Source organism: Rhinatrema bivittatum, chromosome 1 (assembly GCF_901001135.1).
Source record: "Rhinatrema bivittatum chromosome 1, aRhiBiv1.1, whole genome shotgun sequence".
NCBI lineage: Eukaryota > Metazoa > Chordata > Amphibia > Gymnophiona > Rhinatrematidae > Rhinatrema > Rhinatrema bivittatum.
The window spans coordinates 579,737,555-579,757,127 of NC_042615.1; the positions used below are offsets into that span (position 1 = coordinate 579,737,555).

The 19,573-nt window shown below is 46.7% G+C and overlaps 1 protein-coding gene across 2 annotated transcripts in view; it reads right to left on the bottom strand.

Annotated features, from left to right (window-relative positions):
* The window catches only part of LOC115100041 (hippocampus abundant transcript-like protein 1), a 166,986-nt gene that overhangs the window by 46,261 nt on the left and 101,152 nt on the right, over positions 1-19,573 (bottom strand). For both annotated transcript variants that reach the window (XM_029618204.1, XM_029618213.1), the window contains exon 8: positions 16,067-16,138. In XM_029618204.1, the coding sequence (XP_029474064.1) occupies positions 16,067-16,138 (72 nt within the window). The remainder of the gene's footprint in view (positions 1-16,066; positions 16,139-19,573) is intronic.

The following is a 19,573-nucleotide window of genomic DNA, read 5'->3' on the forward strand; positions in this document are numbered from 1 at the left end:
TGGAACTGTTCACCGAACAGATTGTCTCCGACACATGGTAGGTTGGATAAACGGTCCTGCACTTCTGGGCGAAGGTCAGAAGATTTGAGCCAGGCCCACCGTCTTGCCGAAATAACCGCTGCAGACACTCTGGTAGAGGTGTCAAATATATGTCATAAGATGTCCAAATCTCATGTTTGCCTGCCTCAAACCCCTTGTTTACAAGGGTTTGGAGCTGGTCTTGGAATTGTTCAGGTAGGAACTCCGAGAAGTCCTGTATCTGCTTAAAGATGACCCTATTATATTGGGTCATATAAAGCTGATAGGCAGCAATTCGGGAGATAAGAATGGCTCCTTGGAACACTCATCGACCAATGTTGTCCAGGAACCTTTGTTCCTTAGCAGGCGGGGTAGATGAATGAGGCTTTGACCTTTTTGCTCTTTTTTGAGCAGACTCTACCACAACTGAGTGGTGGTTGAGCTGGGATTTTTGAAAGCCTGGGGCTGACTGAACTAAATAAGTAGTGTCAGCCTTTCTGTGCACTGGAACAATTGATCCAGGATTTTCCCAGTTCTTTTTGAGGAGATCAAGGAGGACTTGATGAATGGGATTAGAGGTGATCACCTTGGGGGCTTCCAAGAATTGGAGTAACTTCATCATCTGGTGTCTGTCATCCTGTTCCGTCTGAAGTTGAAAAGGAACCAACTCAGATTTTTCCTTCACAAAATTAATGAATGAAAGGTCCTCTGGAGGAGAACACTTTCTACTTTCAGTGGGAGAAGGTGGTGAAAGTAAATCATCGGTGTCTGTTGAAGTATCATCACCCCAAGTGTCATAAGGATCAGCAGACTGTCCTGTAGGATGAAAAGGGGGTTGGATACCTGACTGTCCTGGTCTAGGCTCCGAAAATATCGAAGGAATCGCCAGAGGCACCGATGGCATGGAAGGCATTGGTGCAGGCATCGAGGGCATTGATGGATGACCCGATGGTGCCAATGGATGTATTGGCACCGATGGCCGAGGCAAAACTCCGGATGGAGGGATGCGGAACAGTGTTTCTCCTCCCGATGAAGCTGTCAGCGGGGAGGGCATCGGAGCCCCGAGATCCATGGGTGGACGCGCAGCCATCAGCACTTCCATTCTGGATAACAGCAGTGCCAGCGCTGCTGGAATCGGGTCGATGACAGGTTCCACAATCGGTGCCGGTGTCTGTGCCGGAGGAACCTGAAGACGTTGCATCGCCTTGTCGATGGCCTCCTGAACCAGCCGGTCCAGTTCTTCTCTGAGACCTGGAGCAAGCAGCCCTGGCTCCGGAACAGAAGAGGGAGGCAGAGGCATAGCCGGAGGGACCACCTTTACAGGTGGAATCGCGACTCCCAAACCCCAATCGGGTGAGGGTGGCCTCGATGACCCGGTCGCAGGAATGGTTGGTGCCTTTCCTGGACGGGGCTTCTTAGACGGTGGCGAGCTCGATGATTTCGCTCCCTCGATGGTCCAAGTCTTGTGATGTCGATGGCGATGTTTCTCCCTGCAATCCCCTTGATCCTGAGGGGGAGTAGAGAATTTCGATGGCCGTGAAGAGGTCTATGGTGGTCGGTCACCGGTCGGTGGTCGATGCCGGTTCCGACGATGTCGATGCAATGGACGGAGTCGGGGTCTGAGCACGGAAGAGGAGTTCCATCTTCTCCATTCTGGCCTTGCGACCTTTTGGTGTCATGAGAGCACATTTGGTGCAAGTCAGGACATCATGCTCACGGCCTAAACACATTACACAGACTCCATGGGGGTCTGTGATAGACATGGTGCGAGTACAGTCCGGGGACCGACGGAACCCCGACGCCATGGCCATTGAAGAAAATCGAGCCGCGGTACGGTCGACGGCCAGTAGGCTGCAAGGGCCAAACTTGACTGTATTCGACGGAAAAAGAGTAAAAACTTACCGGAGTACCTCAGCCAGAAAAAAGTTAGAGGAGGGACCCCTGTGGGGCAATTCAACTTTTAATAATTCCATGAGGAAAATTCCTGTCAGGAATCTCTTCAGAGTTCCTTTATCGCGAGGCTACTGCTGTGCGGAAAAAAGAAGACTGAAGGGGGACCCCTGCTGGCTGCAGGGTTGGTGCCATGCTGGGCATGCCCAGTAGGGGCCAGTCAAAGTTCTGGAAACTTTGACAGAAGTTTTCCATGATTGGGCTCCATCCTGATGATGTCACCCATATGTGAGGACTACCATCCTGCTTGTCCTGTGAGAATTTCTATGACACAGTGTCATTTATTTTATCTGGATCAGGGCCAAATCAATGCTAACACTAGGCATAATTGTCTTGCTCGGCACAATATCCAAAATGCTATCAGCTGTATCTGAGTGGACCACTATGGTACATAAGCCCAGAAGTTCTACTGCTGAGGTTAGGGCACAGCAGGAAGCACAGCTGGTGGTGACCATGGACCAGGGTGCCGTTTGAAGGCAAGTGTAGATGTAACTGGTGCAAGGCACATCTCACCCAGTTGCTGCTGTCACGGGACAGAATTCTTCCATGACTACACTGACTGCTCTTAGTGAGGATGAACTGATCTAGTTTCTGAATATGCTGTCCCTCCATCTCGGTGCAGAGGGTCCCTAATCTGTGGGGACAGAGCAGTCGGAGATAGTGAAGAATTTATTTTCCTGGAGACCAGAGTGTGAAACTGGAATCTCTTTTGTCCAGGATGGAGGAGGTATTCCTTCAGACTTACCTCAACATATGTCTCCAGAACCTCTGCTACTCCAGGTTTCTGGATAAGCTGGCATAGATGCTATCCATCAGTGTCAGGAAAAGCAAGTTTGCTTACCGTAAACAGTGTTTTCCATAGATAGGAGGGTGAATTAGCCATGCTGCCTGGGAACGTCCTCCAGTCCTCTAGGTGGCAGAGCTCCTCAAAGTACAAAGAACTCTGCTCTGTGTGCCTGTGTGTGTCCTCTCCCACTTGGCTTCCAGCTTGCCTCAGTCTGTTATCCAAGCTTGTACTGCACAGTTAGGAGACTGTCCAGGGAGGCGGGTTGGTTAGCATGGCTAATTCACCCTCCTATCTACGGAAAACACCATTTACGGTAAGCAAACTTGCTTTTTTCCCCACAGATAAGCAGGCTGAATTAGCCATGCTGCCTGGGAGTGCCCAGCTGGAAGGTTGAGCAGCCGCATGGTCCCTGGAAGTGGTGCACAGTCCATTCCGGTACTTGAAGGCAGAGCGCTCAACCTGGTTCACCATTGTGGACAGTCTCTTTAGTTGTTCCTACTTGGTGGGCCTTTGGTGATGTGGACAGAGTTTCTGATCTTCTGTTGCAACAGAACAGGATGCATTGGGAGATCCAAGGTTATAGGGTTCTCTTGGAGATGGGGAGTCCGGGGGCGTTCAGGCTAAAGGAGAAAAAGAGTCGGGAGGCCCTGAACTCCGAATGTGTGCGCCGTTTATAGTAAGCCAAGGCACGTTTGCAATCCAACGTGTGAAGCAGTCTTTGTCTCAGATTTGTGAAGCTTCGGGAAGAAGGTCGGTAAGGTGATAGTCTGATTGAGGTGGAATGCTAATACCACCTTGGGGAGGAAGGATGGATGAGTTCTTAATGTCATATTATCGTAGTGGAACTCCAGGTATGGTGAACAGTGGATCAACGATTGCAGTTCACTAACCCTCTTTGCTCAGGTGAGGATGACCAGGAAGAGGACTTTCCAGGACAGATACTGTCTGGAGGTTCAAAGGGCGGGAGCATCAACTGCTCTAAAACTAGGTTGAGATCCCACGGGACTGGAGGCTTCTGAACCAGTGGGCGCAGCCATTGAATACCCTTCGTGAATCTGGAGATGAGCAGGTGGCATGACACTGGGAAGCCATCATGAGGGAGGTGGTAAGCTGCGATAGTGCTGACATGTACTCTGACAAATGCTGTTGCCAGTCCCGCCTGGTATAAAGAGTGGAGGTATTCCAGCAAGTGTTCTAGAGGGCAGGAGAAAGGGTCTACTCGGTGCTCTCCACACCACTTTGAGTACCTGATCCACTTGGCTTGTTAATTTTTCCTTGTGGAGAACTTCCTGGAGGACACAATACTTTTTGAATTGGTAACGGTGAGTTTAGGTATGTCAATACTGCCCTTTCAATTTCTACAATGTCAGATGGAGGGAGGAGCACATGGGATAAAGAAGGGAGCCTCCATCCTGTGATAGCAGGTTCCGAGCATGCCTGAGGGGCACTGGCTGCCTGGTTGATAGTTCCGGGGCCATGCCGGAACTATGAGAATGAGATTGGCTCTGACCATGATGCACTTCTGGATGGTCCTTGATATAAGCGGGATGGGGGGCAAGGCATATAGCAGTCCTCCTATCCATGGGATGAGGAAAGCATACTGTGCTAGACGGTGCTTGCTGGGGTAGACTGAGAAGAATGCGGGCACTTTCCTTTTGTTTTCCATGGCGAAGAGATCTATGGAGCAGTGGCCCCGCACTTGAAAGAGGCGGTCTGCCACTTCCTGGTTGAGTTCCCATTCGTGGGGATGGAAAATCCTGCTGAGTTTCCTATACCAGGGAGAAAAGTCGCTTGGAGTGTGATGGACTTCCCTTCCACCCATTCCAAGATGCGTACAGCTTCTCGGAAGAGCCTCCATGAACCGGACCCCCCCCACACACACACCTGATCACTTGAGGTTCCAACAGGATTATTTGGTGCGTTCTCTCCCAGTCTGACCATCGGCCTTGGGTTTGAAACTGATCTGTGTAGGCTCCCCAGCCTGTGTTCGAGGCATCTGTGGTCAGGATGACCTGATAAGCCGGCTGTCAGAGGGGCATTCCTATGAACAGTGTCGTAGGGCGCATCCACCACTGGAAATCCCTTTTCATGCTCATGGTGACCCTTACCTATTGTGACAGGGGTTGCAGGTTTTGTGTCCACTGTGTTTTTAGGCCCCACTGTAGTCGGCGCATATGTAGGCACGTGTGAGGCACCACAGACTGACGCCGTCATGTACCCTAGGACAGTCAATATTTGTCAGGCTGAGGTGTATGTGACAGCCAGCAGTTGCATAGACACGGTCCACAGGTTATGACCCCTGTATTCCGACGGGGACACCTTGCCTGCTTTCGTGTCGATTACTGCCCCAATAAACTGAAGGGTTTGGGTAGGCTGTAGGTTGGACTCTATGTAGTTGATAAGCAAGCCCAACTCTTCTAGGCATCGGATGGTGATTCGTAGGCTGTGTTGCAGAAAGGATGGGTCCGGGGCAACCAGCAGCCAATCGTCGAGGTAAGAAAACAGCTGTATTCTCTGTTTCCCAAGATGGGCCACAACCACTGCTAGGCACTTGGTGAAGACTCCCAGAGACTACGACAGTCCAAATGGGAGTACTTTGTATTGGAAATAGTGTCCATTGACCTGGAAGCAGAGGTACTACCAACAGTTTCGATGGATGGGAATGTGGGCATATGTATCCCTTAGGTCTAGCGCACTCATCTAGTCGTTGGGATGTAAAAAGGATAGGATGGACTTGAGAGAAGTCATCTTGAACTTTTTCTTGTGAATGAATCTGTTGAGCATTCATAGGTCCAGGATAGGGTGAAGTCCTTCCGATTTCTTGGGGATGAGGAAGTATAGGGAATAAAATCCCTGATTCCGCAAGGAAACAGGAAGTAGGCAGATGCAGTCCTGGCAAAGCAGTCTGGAGATCTCCTCCTTGAGGGCATTCCCTCTGCGCGCTCTGTCCCCTATATCTGTTTGAGATGTGGGACGTCTGTATTGTCTTGAAATTCAGGGTGTAGCCCTCCTTGAGGATCTGAAGTTCTCAGCTGTCAGTCATAATTCCTCTCGGGACTGATAAAAATGGGAGAGTCTTCCACCCACAGTTAGCAGTGGAGATGGTTTGGGTGTTCCTAAAACCCCTGCTGGGGTTTTGGAGTTGGTTGGGTCCGCGGGGCCATGCAAGGGGTGCGAGTTACATTGTCTTCCCTGTGTCGATGCACTCTTCGCCTTCAGGGATGGATCCCTGCGTCGGTGCATTGACATGGCCATCTGTCACAGACATCACTCTTTTTGGCATCTTCAGCAGCATCAGCCCCTGACCCAAGACTGAGAAAAGGAAAGGAGTCAGCCTAAGTCTCAATAACAGAAGTAGCCAAAGCCAGAGATCAATTTGTGAGAAATCTGAAACCTGTCTCCTCCAATGGGATGAGTGTGTTTAGTCCCTCTTCCCAGAATGACTCTGTATATCTGAAGACAGTTGGACCCTGAAAATTGTAGTTCATTGGGTCAAGAGAGGGCAAGACAATCTACAGTCTTCAGCTCCAACTCTTCTAAGTCGGTCCAACTGCAACTGACAGTATAGTCTCATCACCAGAAGGCGTTTCCTTTTCATTTAACAGAGGAATTGGATACGTGCTTTGGATCAGGAAGGATGTTTATGCACACATCCCCATTCACCTGGCCCATCTGAAGTTCTTCAGTTTTGTGAAGGACACACATTACCAAAGCAAGGTTCTCTCCTTTGGCCTATTTGTGGATGTTAAATGCCTCGTAAACTGATCGAATAAGATGTGTGTACACTCTCTCATAGCCAAGAGTGGTTGTGGGTAAGCAGAGTTGCCATCAACTGGGGTAAGAAGCAGTTTCAGTTTTTGAATGAATCATAAAATATTGCACCATGTAAAATTGGTGTATAGTGATGCGAATATTAAGCATGGAACTCTTTTTTTCCAAAAACTGGTCAGCAGCCTAGAGATCTTTCCCTGGTGGCGGGTTGGAGAATATTTGTCTTTTCTTTGTACATTAAAAAAAAAAAAAAAAAAAGACTCCTCCACTACAACTGATTGGTAAGGGTACCAGCCCAAATCCCAGAGTTGAGTGGACTCTAGATCTAATTTCTGGACTGTAGGAAATAAGATTCTCCCACATTTTTCTCTAATTCCTGAAGAATTAAATGGATGGAAATGGTTGTGGCCTCCACCAGGATGTTTAATATCTGGAAAAGACTGAAGACTTCTGCGTCTGTGCCTTGTCCTTACAGATGTTAATTCCTAGTGCTTTACCCAGTTTGTTCAACAACCTGGAAATGAGAGGTCCTCAGGAAGTAACAAAATGTTCAGGAGACTCAGGTAAAGGGGTCAGAGGGTATTCTCATACAACCTTCCTCTAATCTGAAGGGAGAAAAGAGATTGATATAGGATCCCAATGATGATGTGAGCAAACGAGGAGGAAAGTATTACTGGTAAATGGTCCTTTGACTGTCTAGACTCCAATGCAAGAGAATGGCGAGGATGCAAATCATCTTGCGAGGGTTCTAATGAAGTACCCCTTGGGTCAAGTGAGAAAGGACTCTTCAAGGAAGCAAATGCAATATTCTGAAAAGGAGAGGCTGAAAGTGCCCTCTTTGTCCTTAGCTGCCAGGGAGGTAAATGTGGTCTTCAACAACTCTGCCACTTGGTTCAAAAGCTGCCATGCTTTCTGGCCAGATGCTGCAGGGGAAACATCTTCTGCAGAGACCAAGATAGAGATTTCTTGTAAAACCTCTGAACTTTGCAAAGTTAGTCCAGGGAACCAGTTAGATACTAACGTTACTTCAGAGTAGACATGATCTGGTTCACCAGACACAGGTCCTGCTCCAGCAGCCTCAATGGGGACATTTCCATTGAAATAGGAGGTAAGAGGAGCATATTTCCCTCAGCCCCAAACATTCTCAGCAATTTGAGGGCCAGCACATCTAGTGTGCAAATTCTTGATATGAGGCACTGAGAGAGGAAACATCATCAGTGGCAAGACTCGATGCATCAAGTGCTCTGACAAGCAATGTGCTTCTGGCACTAGGGTTTGATGCACCAGTGAATGTAGCTTTATCAGTGCTGGTTGCACTGCCACCTCTGAGGAGTGGCACTTCTTTTTATTAGGCCCCGAGACCCACAGTGTACATGATGGCTTGCTGTCACCTGAGAATGGCACTTTTTCTACTTACTATTCCAATGAGGGAAGGAGATTTACTCAGAACCTAGGGTGCAAAAGAAATTCCACTCCAGAAAGAGGAACGGCTGCAGCTTTTCAGAGACTTCTGCAGTTCTTCCATCTTCCAAGATCTGGACTTCTGACAAAGTAATAGGAGTTAGACTGATCATGGTTCAGTCCTAAGTACCGGTAACAAATATGTCCATCCATATTGGCCATTTTTCCACCATACACACAATCCTTGAAGCCACTGATGGTGGGCTTCTTAGTGTAGAACATTTTATATGAAGTTTTTTTATTTTTTTTGTTTAGCACTGAAAAGTGCTGTTTGGGGAGCTGCTGAAGCAGTGTAAGAATAAAAAAAAAAATTAAAGATACTGAGAAATCAGTTAAAGTGAAACAGAAATAGGGTATATGTCCATGTTGAAGCCTGGACGAAAAAAGAGAAGGGCTCATAAGGCAACTCCTGCACATGCTCAGCAGAGCAAAAGTTCTATAAACTAAGAGAGAAGGGTACGTTCGGTGGCATCAGATGACATCATTTAGCCCTGACCGTCGATGGAAAACTTGCAGAAACAAGATGAGTACAATACTTACACATATAAAGAAAGATAAAAGGAGGAGAAGGGTTTTGACAAGCATAGGAGGCAGGAGCAGACTAAACCATGGAAATGTCGAAGGTGAGGAAGTCACTGTTAGGCCAGCAGCCAAACAAAAATTTGTCCGACAATGAGAAAAAACAACCTTTACAACAGACTGAAGTGAGCCTCCTGTGCATTTGTGACCTTTCAGAAACAGATTTTGAACTGCGATAAAATCATGGCTTAGGTTTTGCCTGGAAATGCCTCGAGAAAACCTCATCATAGGCCATTGCCCAGTTGGAAAGCAACAGAGATAGCAAAATCACTCTGGATATGGACTAAGCAAAACCAGAAGCATCAAGACAAGATCAGATTTCATTTATGCAATTGGGGCTGATTCTGCACCAGTAGCTGAACTAACAAAGATGACGACCATGACATTCATTACACTAAAACCAGAGTGCCCATGAGAGAGGGACCATTCCCAACAGTGGGACCTGCACTGGGAGAACTTCAATTGGTCATCAGAGAAATTTCCACCAGAAACATTCCTGATTCAGTTTGGGTGAGATACAATCAAGCTGAGGGTTTTAATTATTTTGGGTTTCTTTTCGTACAAACACACAGCTGGGTTCAGGTTATGCTAAGGAGATTTTACCTAAATGAAGCTTGGCATAAATTATTACCGTGACCTAATGAGTTGTGCCTTTTTATAAGTGTTTTGAGTTTGTAAGGTACAAATCCTTAGGGATATTTGTAACATATTTGTGCTATATTCCTTTCTAACAAAATATGTGCACATATACTGAAAGAACACTACTGTATCAGAGTAGGCAGAACTATAAAACCTTATAGTGCAATGATAGGGTGAGCTGGGGCAGGCATCCCAGAAAACCTGAGATCACCAAGAATCAAGGTCCCCAGCAGAAAGTTCTCTCCAAATCAACCACATGGAGCTACGAGCCATCCACTATGCTCTAAGGATTTTCTCTTAACAACTTTCAGGAAAGAGAATTTTAATTCAGGACAACCGTGTAGCCATGTTCTACATAAACAAGCTAATAAACAGTAAATTAAAAAAAAAAAAGAAGTGGCAAGTAGTGTGTCTGCCCATGGCACTAAGCTGGGGAACACCTCACTGCCCTTTTAGTCTGTCCAAAGGGGAAAAGGGTGCCAAAAGCAATCTTTGCCCTGATTGCTGTTTTGTCCAGCAACTGCTCTGCATAGTGGGATGGACTCCAATGGGGAACTCCCTTCCCTTCATCACTACTAGAATCTTTCTCAAACCCTTAACCCTATTCCAATCCAGCTCTCTCAATTCCTTCACCCTCTCCTCACCAGTCTCGGCATAGTATACCTCGCACCCCCCCCCCCCCCCCCACACACAATTATGATGGAGACTTGGCAGCTTCAACATAACACCACCTCTCTCCTCACCCTCTGCCCAGCACTAGTATCTGACACATACTATTCTTCCCCCACTGCCTCTCTCCCCCCACTTATCCTCCTACCTAAGGCTCTGCCATCAATTCTCATCTTCACCAATTCTGGATTTCACTATTCTATCTGTTACCTCAGGCTCTCTTTCACATATCCTTTCACTACTTCTGCCTCACCATCACCCATCTCCATCTTGGCTTTCTTTCACACCCCCACACCCCCCTCCCTTTTTGGCTTATACCTCTCAACCACCATTCCTTCAGTTCATTTGAACTTCTTCTACCCCATCCCTGTTTCTCTTGTGCCCCCTTCACTATCCCCAGGCTATTTCACATAAAAATCACCTCCCACAAGGCTCAAATGCAACCCCATCTCAGCACTCTCTCCCTCTCCTCAGTTTCCTTTAAACTTCCTCCAGAACATATGGCAACATGACCTTGGGGAAGAAAAAGGAGCCAGACAATCCAAAGGAAAATTAGTTCTTACCTGTTAATTTTCGTTCCTGTAGTACCAAGGATCAGTCCAGACTGCTGGGTTATGCCTCCCTTCCAGCAGATGGAGTCAGAGAAAAGCTGAAAAGCACCCATCATATAACCTGGTGTGCCACCTGCGATCCCTCAGTATAAATCAATATCAAAGCAGAATGAATGGTTGTTCTCATAACTATGTTAATTTATTTTATTCTTTGTGAGTTTAATTCATCAACCAATGACTAGATCAAGCCAAAAACCTCAATGTCTTGAAAAAGTAGAACTTATATAAACATCTCAAACCAACAAGACTATGTCGCGAAAATGTGTAATCTGTGAAATAATCTGCCAAGAGAAATACAAATCTGCTGTATGGACTCTCCTGCCAATGGGCGGTCATCTGGATTGATCCTTGGTACTACAGGAACGAAAATTAACAGGTAAGAACTAATTTTCCTTTCCCTGTACATACCAGGATCAGTCCAGACTGCTGGGATGTACCCAAGCTGCCCTAAAAGGGGTGGGGCCTGGAGAGTCCGGCTCGAAGCACACTGCTGTCGAAGGAATCCACCTTTGGATCCCGGACAGCCAAACAATAATGTCTGGCAAAAGTGTGCAAGGATTTCCAAGTGGCCGCTTAACAAATCTCTTGGGGCGAAACACATTGGTTTTCTACCCATGACGCCGCTTGCGATCGAAGAGAATGCGCCTTAATACCCTCTGGTACTGGGCGCCCGTGACTTATATAAGCAGAAGCAATAGCATCTTTCAACCAGCAGGTAATAGTAGTCTTAGAAGCCTTAGTCCCTCTCTTAGGACCGCTCCATAACACAAAAAGATGATCTGACAATCTGAACGGATTAGTAATCTCTAGGTACTGCAAGAGGACTCTACGGACATCCAACCTCCTCAGCTCCCTATCCTCAACAGAGAATGCTGGCAACTCAACTGACTGGCTGACATGAAAGGCTGAGGCTACCTTCGGAAGGAATGAGGGCACTGTCCGAAGAGAAATACCCGAATCAGAAATACGCAGGAAAGGCTCTCGACATGACAAGGCTTGAAGCTCCGAAACTCGTCTAGCCGAACAGATAGCCATGAGGAAAACCTTTTTAAGCGTTAAATCCTTCAACATGGCCCACCTCAAAAGCTCAAAGGGGGGCTCACAAGACTACGGAGAACCAAATTTAAACTCCAGGAGGGACAGATCGCTCGTACTGGAGGCTTCAAATGCTTGGCCCTTTCAAGAATCGTGCCACATCCGGGTGAGCAGCTATGGAAGCCCCATTAACCTTACCACAAAGTCAGCCCAAGGCTGCTACCTGCACTCAGAGAACTGTACGCCAATCCCTTCCGTAATCCGTCCTGCAAAAAGGCGAGAATGTGACCAATAGTGGCTTGCCGTGGGGTCAAAGTCAACCCACGGCACCAAGATTCAAACACCTTCCATACTCGAATGTAGGTAATAGAGGTAGAAGTTTTTCTTGCCTGCAGAAGGGTGGTAATAACCGCTTCTGAGTAGCCCTTCTTTCTTAATTGTCTCCTCTCATAAGCCAAGCCGCTAGACAGAAACGGTCTGCCTGGTCGAAAAATACTGGACCCTGCTGAAGCAGGTTCAGTAGATGACTGAGGCGCAGCGGACCGTCCACTGCTAGATTGACCAGATCCACGAACCAAGGTCTTCACGGCCACTCCGGAGCCACTAGAATCACCGGTCCTTGAGGAGATTCTATGCGCCGCAATACCTTTCCTACTAACGACCAAGGCGGAAACACAAAGGAGAATGTGGGATGGCGAAGGAAGTACCACCCCTTCTGATCCGTGATCCCTTCTGCGACTGAAGAAACGGGATGCCTTGGCATTCAGGCGCGTCGCCATTAAGTCTAAGCAGGGGGTCCCTCACCGGTTCAAAATTATCCGCATCGCTTCCCCGGATAGCTCCCATTCTCCGGGATCTAGCCGCTGTCGACTGAGGAAGTCCGCCTGAACATTGTCGACCCCGGCTATGTGAGACGCCGCAATGCAGGCCAGGTTGCGTTCTGCCCAGGTCATTAACATGTCCACTTAGTCGGGCACGGGGCGACTTCTTGTACCCCCTTGACGGTTTATGTAGGCCACGATGGTCGCATTGTCGGAGAGAATCCGTACTGCCCGGTGACGGACCAGTGGTAGGAATTGTTGCAGTGCCAGACGTACCGATCTGGTCTCCAAGCGATTGATGGACCAGGAGGCCTGGGACTGTGTCCAAAGGCCCTGCGCTGATCGTGATTGACAAACCGCCCCCCAACCGGAGAGGCTGGCATCAGTAGTCACAATAATCCATTGAGGATTCTCCAAGTCCACCCCTTGGAGTAAGTAATCTGGAACTAGCCACCAATCCAGACTGGATCTGGCCGTTTCTAGCAGAGGCAAGGGAAGGTGGAACTCTTCCGACTTTGGGATCCCAATGAGAAAGTAGCGCTCTCTGCAAAGGCCTCAAATGCGCAAAGGCCCAAGGCACCAATTCCAGGACAGATGCCATATACCCAAGAACCTGCAAATAGTCTCACACCATGGGTAAGGAAAGACAATAGGCGCCGTACCAGAGACATCAACCGGTCCATCCGCACCAGAGGGAGTGAAACCTTGCCGACAGCGGTATCGAAGCGTGCTCCTAAAAACTCCAACACCTGGGACGGAACCAGCTGGCTCTTTGCATAATTGACCACCTAGCCTAGGAACCGTAGTTGACAATACCGAACGTACCGCTTCTCTACAAAGGATCTTAGGCTTTGCTCATATAAGCAAATCGTCCAGGTAGGGATGTACCAAGATCCCTTCCCGCTGAAGGCTCGCTGCCAGTACCACCATCACTTTGGTGAACACGCTGGGGGCTGTTGCCAGCCCAAAAGGCAAGGCGCAAAACTGGTAATGTTGTCCCATGATCATGAACCGCAGAAATATCTGATGATGTGCTTGGATTCCTATGTGGAGGTAAGCTTCCGTCAAATCCAAAGAAGCCAAAAATTTGCCTTTGTGGACTGCCGCAATGACCGATCTCAACGTCTCCATGCGAAACCGAGGCACTCGCAGCGCCCTGTTGACCTGCTTGAGGTCCAAGATCGGCCGAAAGGAGCCTTCCTTTTTGGGTACTACAAAATAAATGGAGTAGCGACCGGTCTGGCGTTCGGCTCCGGGAACCGACAATTGCCCCAAGAGCCTTCAACCGGGTCAACGTTTGGAGGACAACTTGTTGCTTCTGCAGGGGACCGCAGGGCAATTGTAGAAAAAGGTCTCGCAGGGGTCGAGCAAATCCAAAGCGTAACAGTGATTTATAATATCTAGAACCCACTGGTCTGAGGTAATCTTGGCCCATTCCTCTCGAAATTACGAGTCGACCCCCGACCCTTGGAATTGAGGAATGGGCCGGCGCCCCTTCATTGGGGAGATTTACTGTTGTGGGCAAAGGCATGGGTGGCTCCAGAATGCTGAGGTCGTCTGCCGATTGTCTAGGATTATAGGAAGAGGAACCCCTACCGGACCGGAAATGGTTCTGTCCCCGAAAACGGCTCCTGTAGGCCCCAGGAGAGCGGCCCAACCTGGGCTTGTCTTCTGGCAGCTTGAAAACCTTGTTGTCCCCGCGGCCTTGATAAGTTGCTCGAGTTCGTCTCCAAATAACAATTTCCCCCTAAAAGGAAAGGAACCCAGCTGAGACTTGGAGGAGGCATCCGCCGACCAGTTACATAGCCATAGAACCGCCTGGCAGACACCGTGCGTGCCGAAGTACGAAGGAGATCATACAAGACATCAGCCGTATAGGCTACCACCTATTCCATCCGGTTCGCCTGCTCTACTTTCCCGGGGGGAGGTCCTGGGCCGTGAGCATCTGTTGAACCCAATGGAGAGTAGCCCTCTGCATAAGGCTGCTACATACTGCGGCCCGCACCCCCAAGGCGGACACTTCAAAAATCCACTTAAGCAACACTTCCAGCTTCCTATCCTGGAGGTCCTTAAGTGCTGTGCCTCCTGTCACAGGAATAGTAGTATGCTTCGCTATGGCCATGACCGCCGAATCTACCTTAGGGACCTTGAGTAAATCGAGTGATTCATTGGGAAGCGGGTAGAGCTTTTCCATGGCCCTGCTAACTCTCAAGGAGGCCTCAGGGGTCTCCCATTCCCGGGTCACGAGCTGGAAAAGCTTCGGATGGAAAGGAAAAGTTTGGGGTGGAGCCCGAAGTCCCGCCAAAACCAAATCCCCTGGAGAAGTATCGACACCTCTTGTGGGATGGGGATCTCCAGCTCCTGAAGGACATGGGAGATTAAAGGATCCAGTTCCTCCCTGCGGAACAGGTGGAGCACTTGCGGATCATCCCCCTCCACCGGGGTGGCATTTTCTACCTCATCACCCCAGTCTGGGTGGAGGGATTCTGAATCTATGGGCCTCTGCTCCTGGTGTATCCCCTCACCCCCGGGGATATACCGGGAGCAGAGGCCTTCGCAGGCCCCCAGCTCTCCACAAGTGGCACACACACTGCCCCGCAGCATCGAGAATAGAGTGCAGCAGCCGGGTGAATTCTCCATTCCCTCCGAAGGCCCAGGGAATCTGGGCAAGCAACGGCTGACAAGTAATCGGACCCGGTAAAAATAAAGTCTTTCAACTCTGATTTATTATTATTATTATTTTTTTTTTTTTTTGAAAGTCAGCCTTCAGTGGACAGCCAGGCAATAAACAGAGGAATTGAGACTTCTCTAATCTGTCCGGGGAGGGGGAGAGTGACCAGCCCACCGGTAAGTTTTTCCCCTCAGCTTATCAGGCCAGTAAATTAATTCTCCGGGAAAATAGCTGCAGGGCAATGCCCTGCCTTGCCTGCCAGTAGTTAGCTGCTGCTTCACTGACAATTCCAAAAGTTGTTTTTTTTTTGTTTTTTTTAATAGGAAGTAAACTTTGATTTAGTCAAAGGTTGCTTGATAATGATAAATCAAACCTGTCTGGAACATCTTGTGCTCCTACCATGTGACAGGGACTGACCAATGGCACCGGTAGCCCCTGTGACATAGTAAGGGCAAAGGCTATCGGCGCCATTTTGAATACTGGCAGCCGACGGCCCAAGTGCAGGAGATTGCTCCAGACCCCCGCTGGATCACCAGGGACCTTTGGCAAGTCTTTGGGGGGAGGGGGGGGGGGTTCAGAAGGGTGGGGGCTTGTAGTTAATTACATTTAAAGGGTTGGGATGGGGAATGGGGACAAAAAAAAAAAAAACCCAAAACGTTTTATGCCCTACCCTAATTTGCTCCATAAGACGCCCAGGAACAGAGCCGGTTTAGCACACCATTTTTTCTTTTTTTTTTCTTTTTATTTTCCCGCTCTGAATCCTAGATACGTCTTATGGTCAGGTGCGTCTTATGGAGCGAAAAATACAGTATTTTTAAAAAGGCAGAATATGTACAGTAATCAGTTTATTTCTGAAGATGAAGATTTGGCTCCATAACTAAATCTGATCAGAATTACTCAATGATGTTCCATTATATCTGAATAAATCTGTTTTAATTAATTGCAATATCCTGGGCATTTGCTCTCATTTGGGGCCTTCATGAATGCTGTTTTTTCTTAGATGTGCAGCAACCACTGCTAGACAAATATGAACAAATACACAGACAAAACTTACCTGAGCTATTATAGACAGAATTCCTACCACAGCTATGAATGCTGCAATGCTGACAGAATTAAAACCAATAATCTGTTAAAAAAAAAAAAAACAACACACAATGTTAATGGACTTGCTTTTTCCCCCAACAGAGGCAACTATAGATCTTTACATATATTACATACCATTAGTAATACCACAGAAGCCAAAGTCCTGATGTGTCATTTCAACTGATTTTTTCATAGAAAATTCACCAGAACATAAAATGATATCCAAGCAATGCTGCAATTTGACATAGTACCAACATGAATGATGGTTGATGCCACTATAAATATATTTCTACACTTCTTATTCTGCAGCATGGATCACTAAATGCTATGAATCTCTAATTTGAATTCATAGGATAAAAAAGTAGCAAAACCAAGAGATAACTATAATGTCATTAGTAAGCAAAAACAGTACAATATATGAGAGCCAACCTAATGCACACTGAGAATAATAGACTGCCAGCACTAGAAACCAAAATCCTCTAGGCACAGTTGAAACTGAATTAAAATGAAAATATCATGGTAATACTTTATGATGTCGATTTCAGTCCACTGAAAACTATATGAGACCAATTTGTTTTACACAAGATACCTAAGCTACTTTCAAACTAGAGGAGAAATGATCTTTGCCTCTGGGCTGAGCTTACAAAACTGCTCAGTTTGAAGAATACCCAATTTTTAAAAAATCAGATAAGTTAATTTACATACAAGAGTTGGACATGTTACATGTTACAATGCAGGAAAAGGTAAACTTTTCAACAGTCGATTGATTTTCTAGTACATGGCAGAAGATGGGGATGGATCTTTGTCAACAGATTTAAAGGGAAAAGCCATAATATGTTTATTGAAGGTTTTAAATTCAAGAAGTCAATTGTGAACATATCAGTACTAGTCTCCTAATTTGTTTCTTCAGATGACTTTTTTTTTTTAAACATTTCCCCAGGGTTTGATTAAGCTTAGATTGAGCTGGGGTTTTGTTAGAAAATAGTTATTTCTTGAGTGATCAGTGCATGACAAGGTTTTCATACAAATTTCTACGCTACATGGCTTTTCCAAAGAGTAATGTTGCTTTGGCAATACATATTAGGGTAATGCTACACAAGCATATTTACGCACATTCTGTCTATGTGTATATGAAATCAAGAGCATGCATAGACAACAAATGGCATGGACCGACAACCAGATCTCAGACTCAATTACAGTGTCTGTGATCAATATATCAGGTAAGCTCTTAACACAGATTCACCTGCAAGGTACTCAATTGTGGGATATCTTTTGTACCATCAGTAAAGTATGATCTCTTTCATGGTAGGATTACTATATATAGATTTGTTTTTGTTTTTTGTTTTTTTAAATTAGTATTTTGTGTGTTTATATTCCACTTTTTGGCTCTTCAAAGCAGATTATATTCAAAGTGGGGGTTTCTCAATGCCTAGAGGGTTTACAATTTAAAAGGTGAATTTTAAAAGCCCGATGGGTGCATCAATTAGGGGATGTACATACCAGTGCGGTTGGCACATACCCATCAAATTTTAAAAGCTGCCGAGATGCATACGTATGTTCAGTAGTACACACATCTCACTCGAATTGAAAAAGGGGCAAAGTCTGGGTGGAGTCTAGGTGGGGCATGGGTATTTCATGACAGGGCCAGAGATGTGTACACAATATTTACACACCTGGGCATGCACACCCAGGTCAAGTGCCGCTTACATTTACTTCTGCTGTGGAAGAGGTGCAAGTTTAAAAAAAAATAAAAAAAGAAAACTAGCTGTTCATGAGGGGTTTTAAGAAAGCAAAATTTCTTACCTTGTAATAGGTGTTATCCCATGACAGCAGGATGTAGTCCTCACTTATGTGTGGCATCATCAGATGGAGCCCTGATACGGAAAACTTCTGTCAAAAGTTTCTAGAAACTTTTGGCTGGCACACTGAGCATCATGCCATGATATTCTCAGCCACAGGGGTCTCCCTTCAGTCTCGTTTGTAGCAGTATGCGTGAGCTAAAAAAATAAAATAATAAAACATATCGGACCCAACTCCGCAGGGTGGCGGGTGGGTTCTGTGAGGACTACATCCTGCTGTCCTGGGATAACACCTATTACAAGGTAAGCAATTTTGCTTTATCCCAGGACAAGCAGGATGATAGTCCTCATATATGGGTGATTAGCAAGCTACAGGCTGAGTCATTCTTGCATTATACCAACAGCATACAACTTGTGCAACAAGCACAACAACCGGTGTACTGCTGGAAAAAATGAGGCAGCCTGAAATCACAGCAGGATGGATGTAGAAGGAATTGGTGTTATACTGGAAATAAGTTCTTTAAGGCAGATTGTCCAAAGGTTGAATCTTGTCGTCCTTCTTTGGCCAAACAATAAGCTGCAAAGGTGTGAAGGTAACTCCAGGTTGCAGCTTTACATATGTCAAGAATATAGCCCTTACTGAGTGTGCTTTTACTCGCCCCTGGAGAGGAATTTTTGCTTTTTCATAACAGAATTTGATACAGTCTGCTAGCCAGCTGGAGAGTGTGTTTTCCTATCACAACTCCTGGCTTATTTTTGTCAAAAGAAACAAAGTTGAGTGGATTTCCTGTGAACCACCGTGCGGTTCAGGTAAAAAGCTAGAGCACGTTTACAGTCTAAGGTATGTAAGACTCTCTTTTCCTGGTGAGAGTGAGGTCTTGGAAAGAAAGTAGGCAAGATTATTGACTGATTGATGTGAAAATCCGTTACTACTTTTGGTAGGAATTTGGGGTGAGTGTGAAGGACTACTCTGTCATGCAGGAACCTTGTGTAGGGTGAATATGTGATGAGAGCTTGCAACTCACTAACCCTCCTAGCCGATGTAATGGCTACTAAGAAAAATACTTTCCATGTAAGAAATTTTTCATCACACGAATGTAGAGGCTCGAACGGTGACCGCATGAGTCTCGTCAGTACTAAATTTAAGTCCCATTCAGTGACCGGTGGTCGAATGGGAGGCTTAAGGTGAAGTAAGCCTCTCAAACAGACTTACTAGGGGTTGCGCTATTATTGGCGCATCCCCTATGCCCTTGTGGTATGCCGCTGTGGCACTTAGGTGTACCCTTACAGAGGATGTCTGGAGACCAGAATCCGAAAGGTGGCATAGGTAATCTAGTAAAGAAGGAGTGGGGCAAGAGAAAGGGTCAAACCCTTTTTGTGTGCACCACTTGGTAAATCTAGTCCACTTAAAGTGGTAAGATTTACGTGTGGAAGGCTTTCGTGAAGCTACAAGAACTTTAGAAACTTGTGTTGAAAGATTAAGTGGTTGCAGAATTAAGCTTTCAACATCCAAGCTGTCAGGGCAAGAGTTGTCAGGTTGGGATGACACAACTTGCCCTGATTCTGAGTTATGAGAGTGGGTGCTGTGCCCAGGCGAATTGGCTCTCTGATCGAGAGGTCGAGGAGTATGGGAAACCATACTTGTCGAGACCAGTACGGGGCTATGAGGATCATTGTTC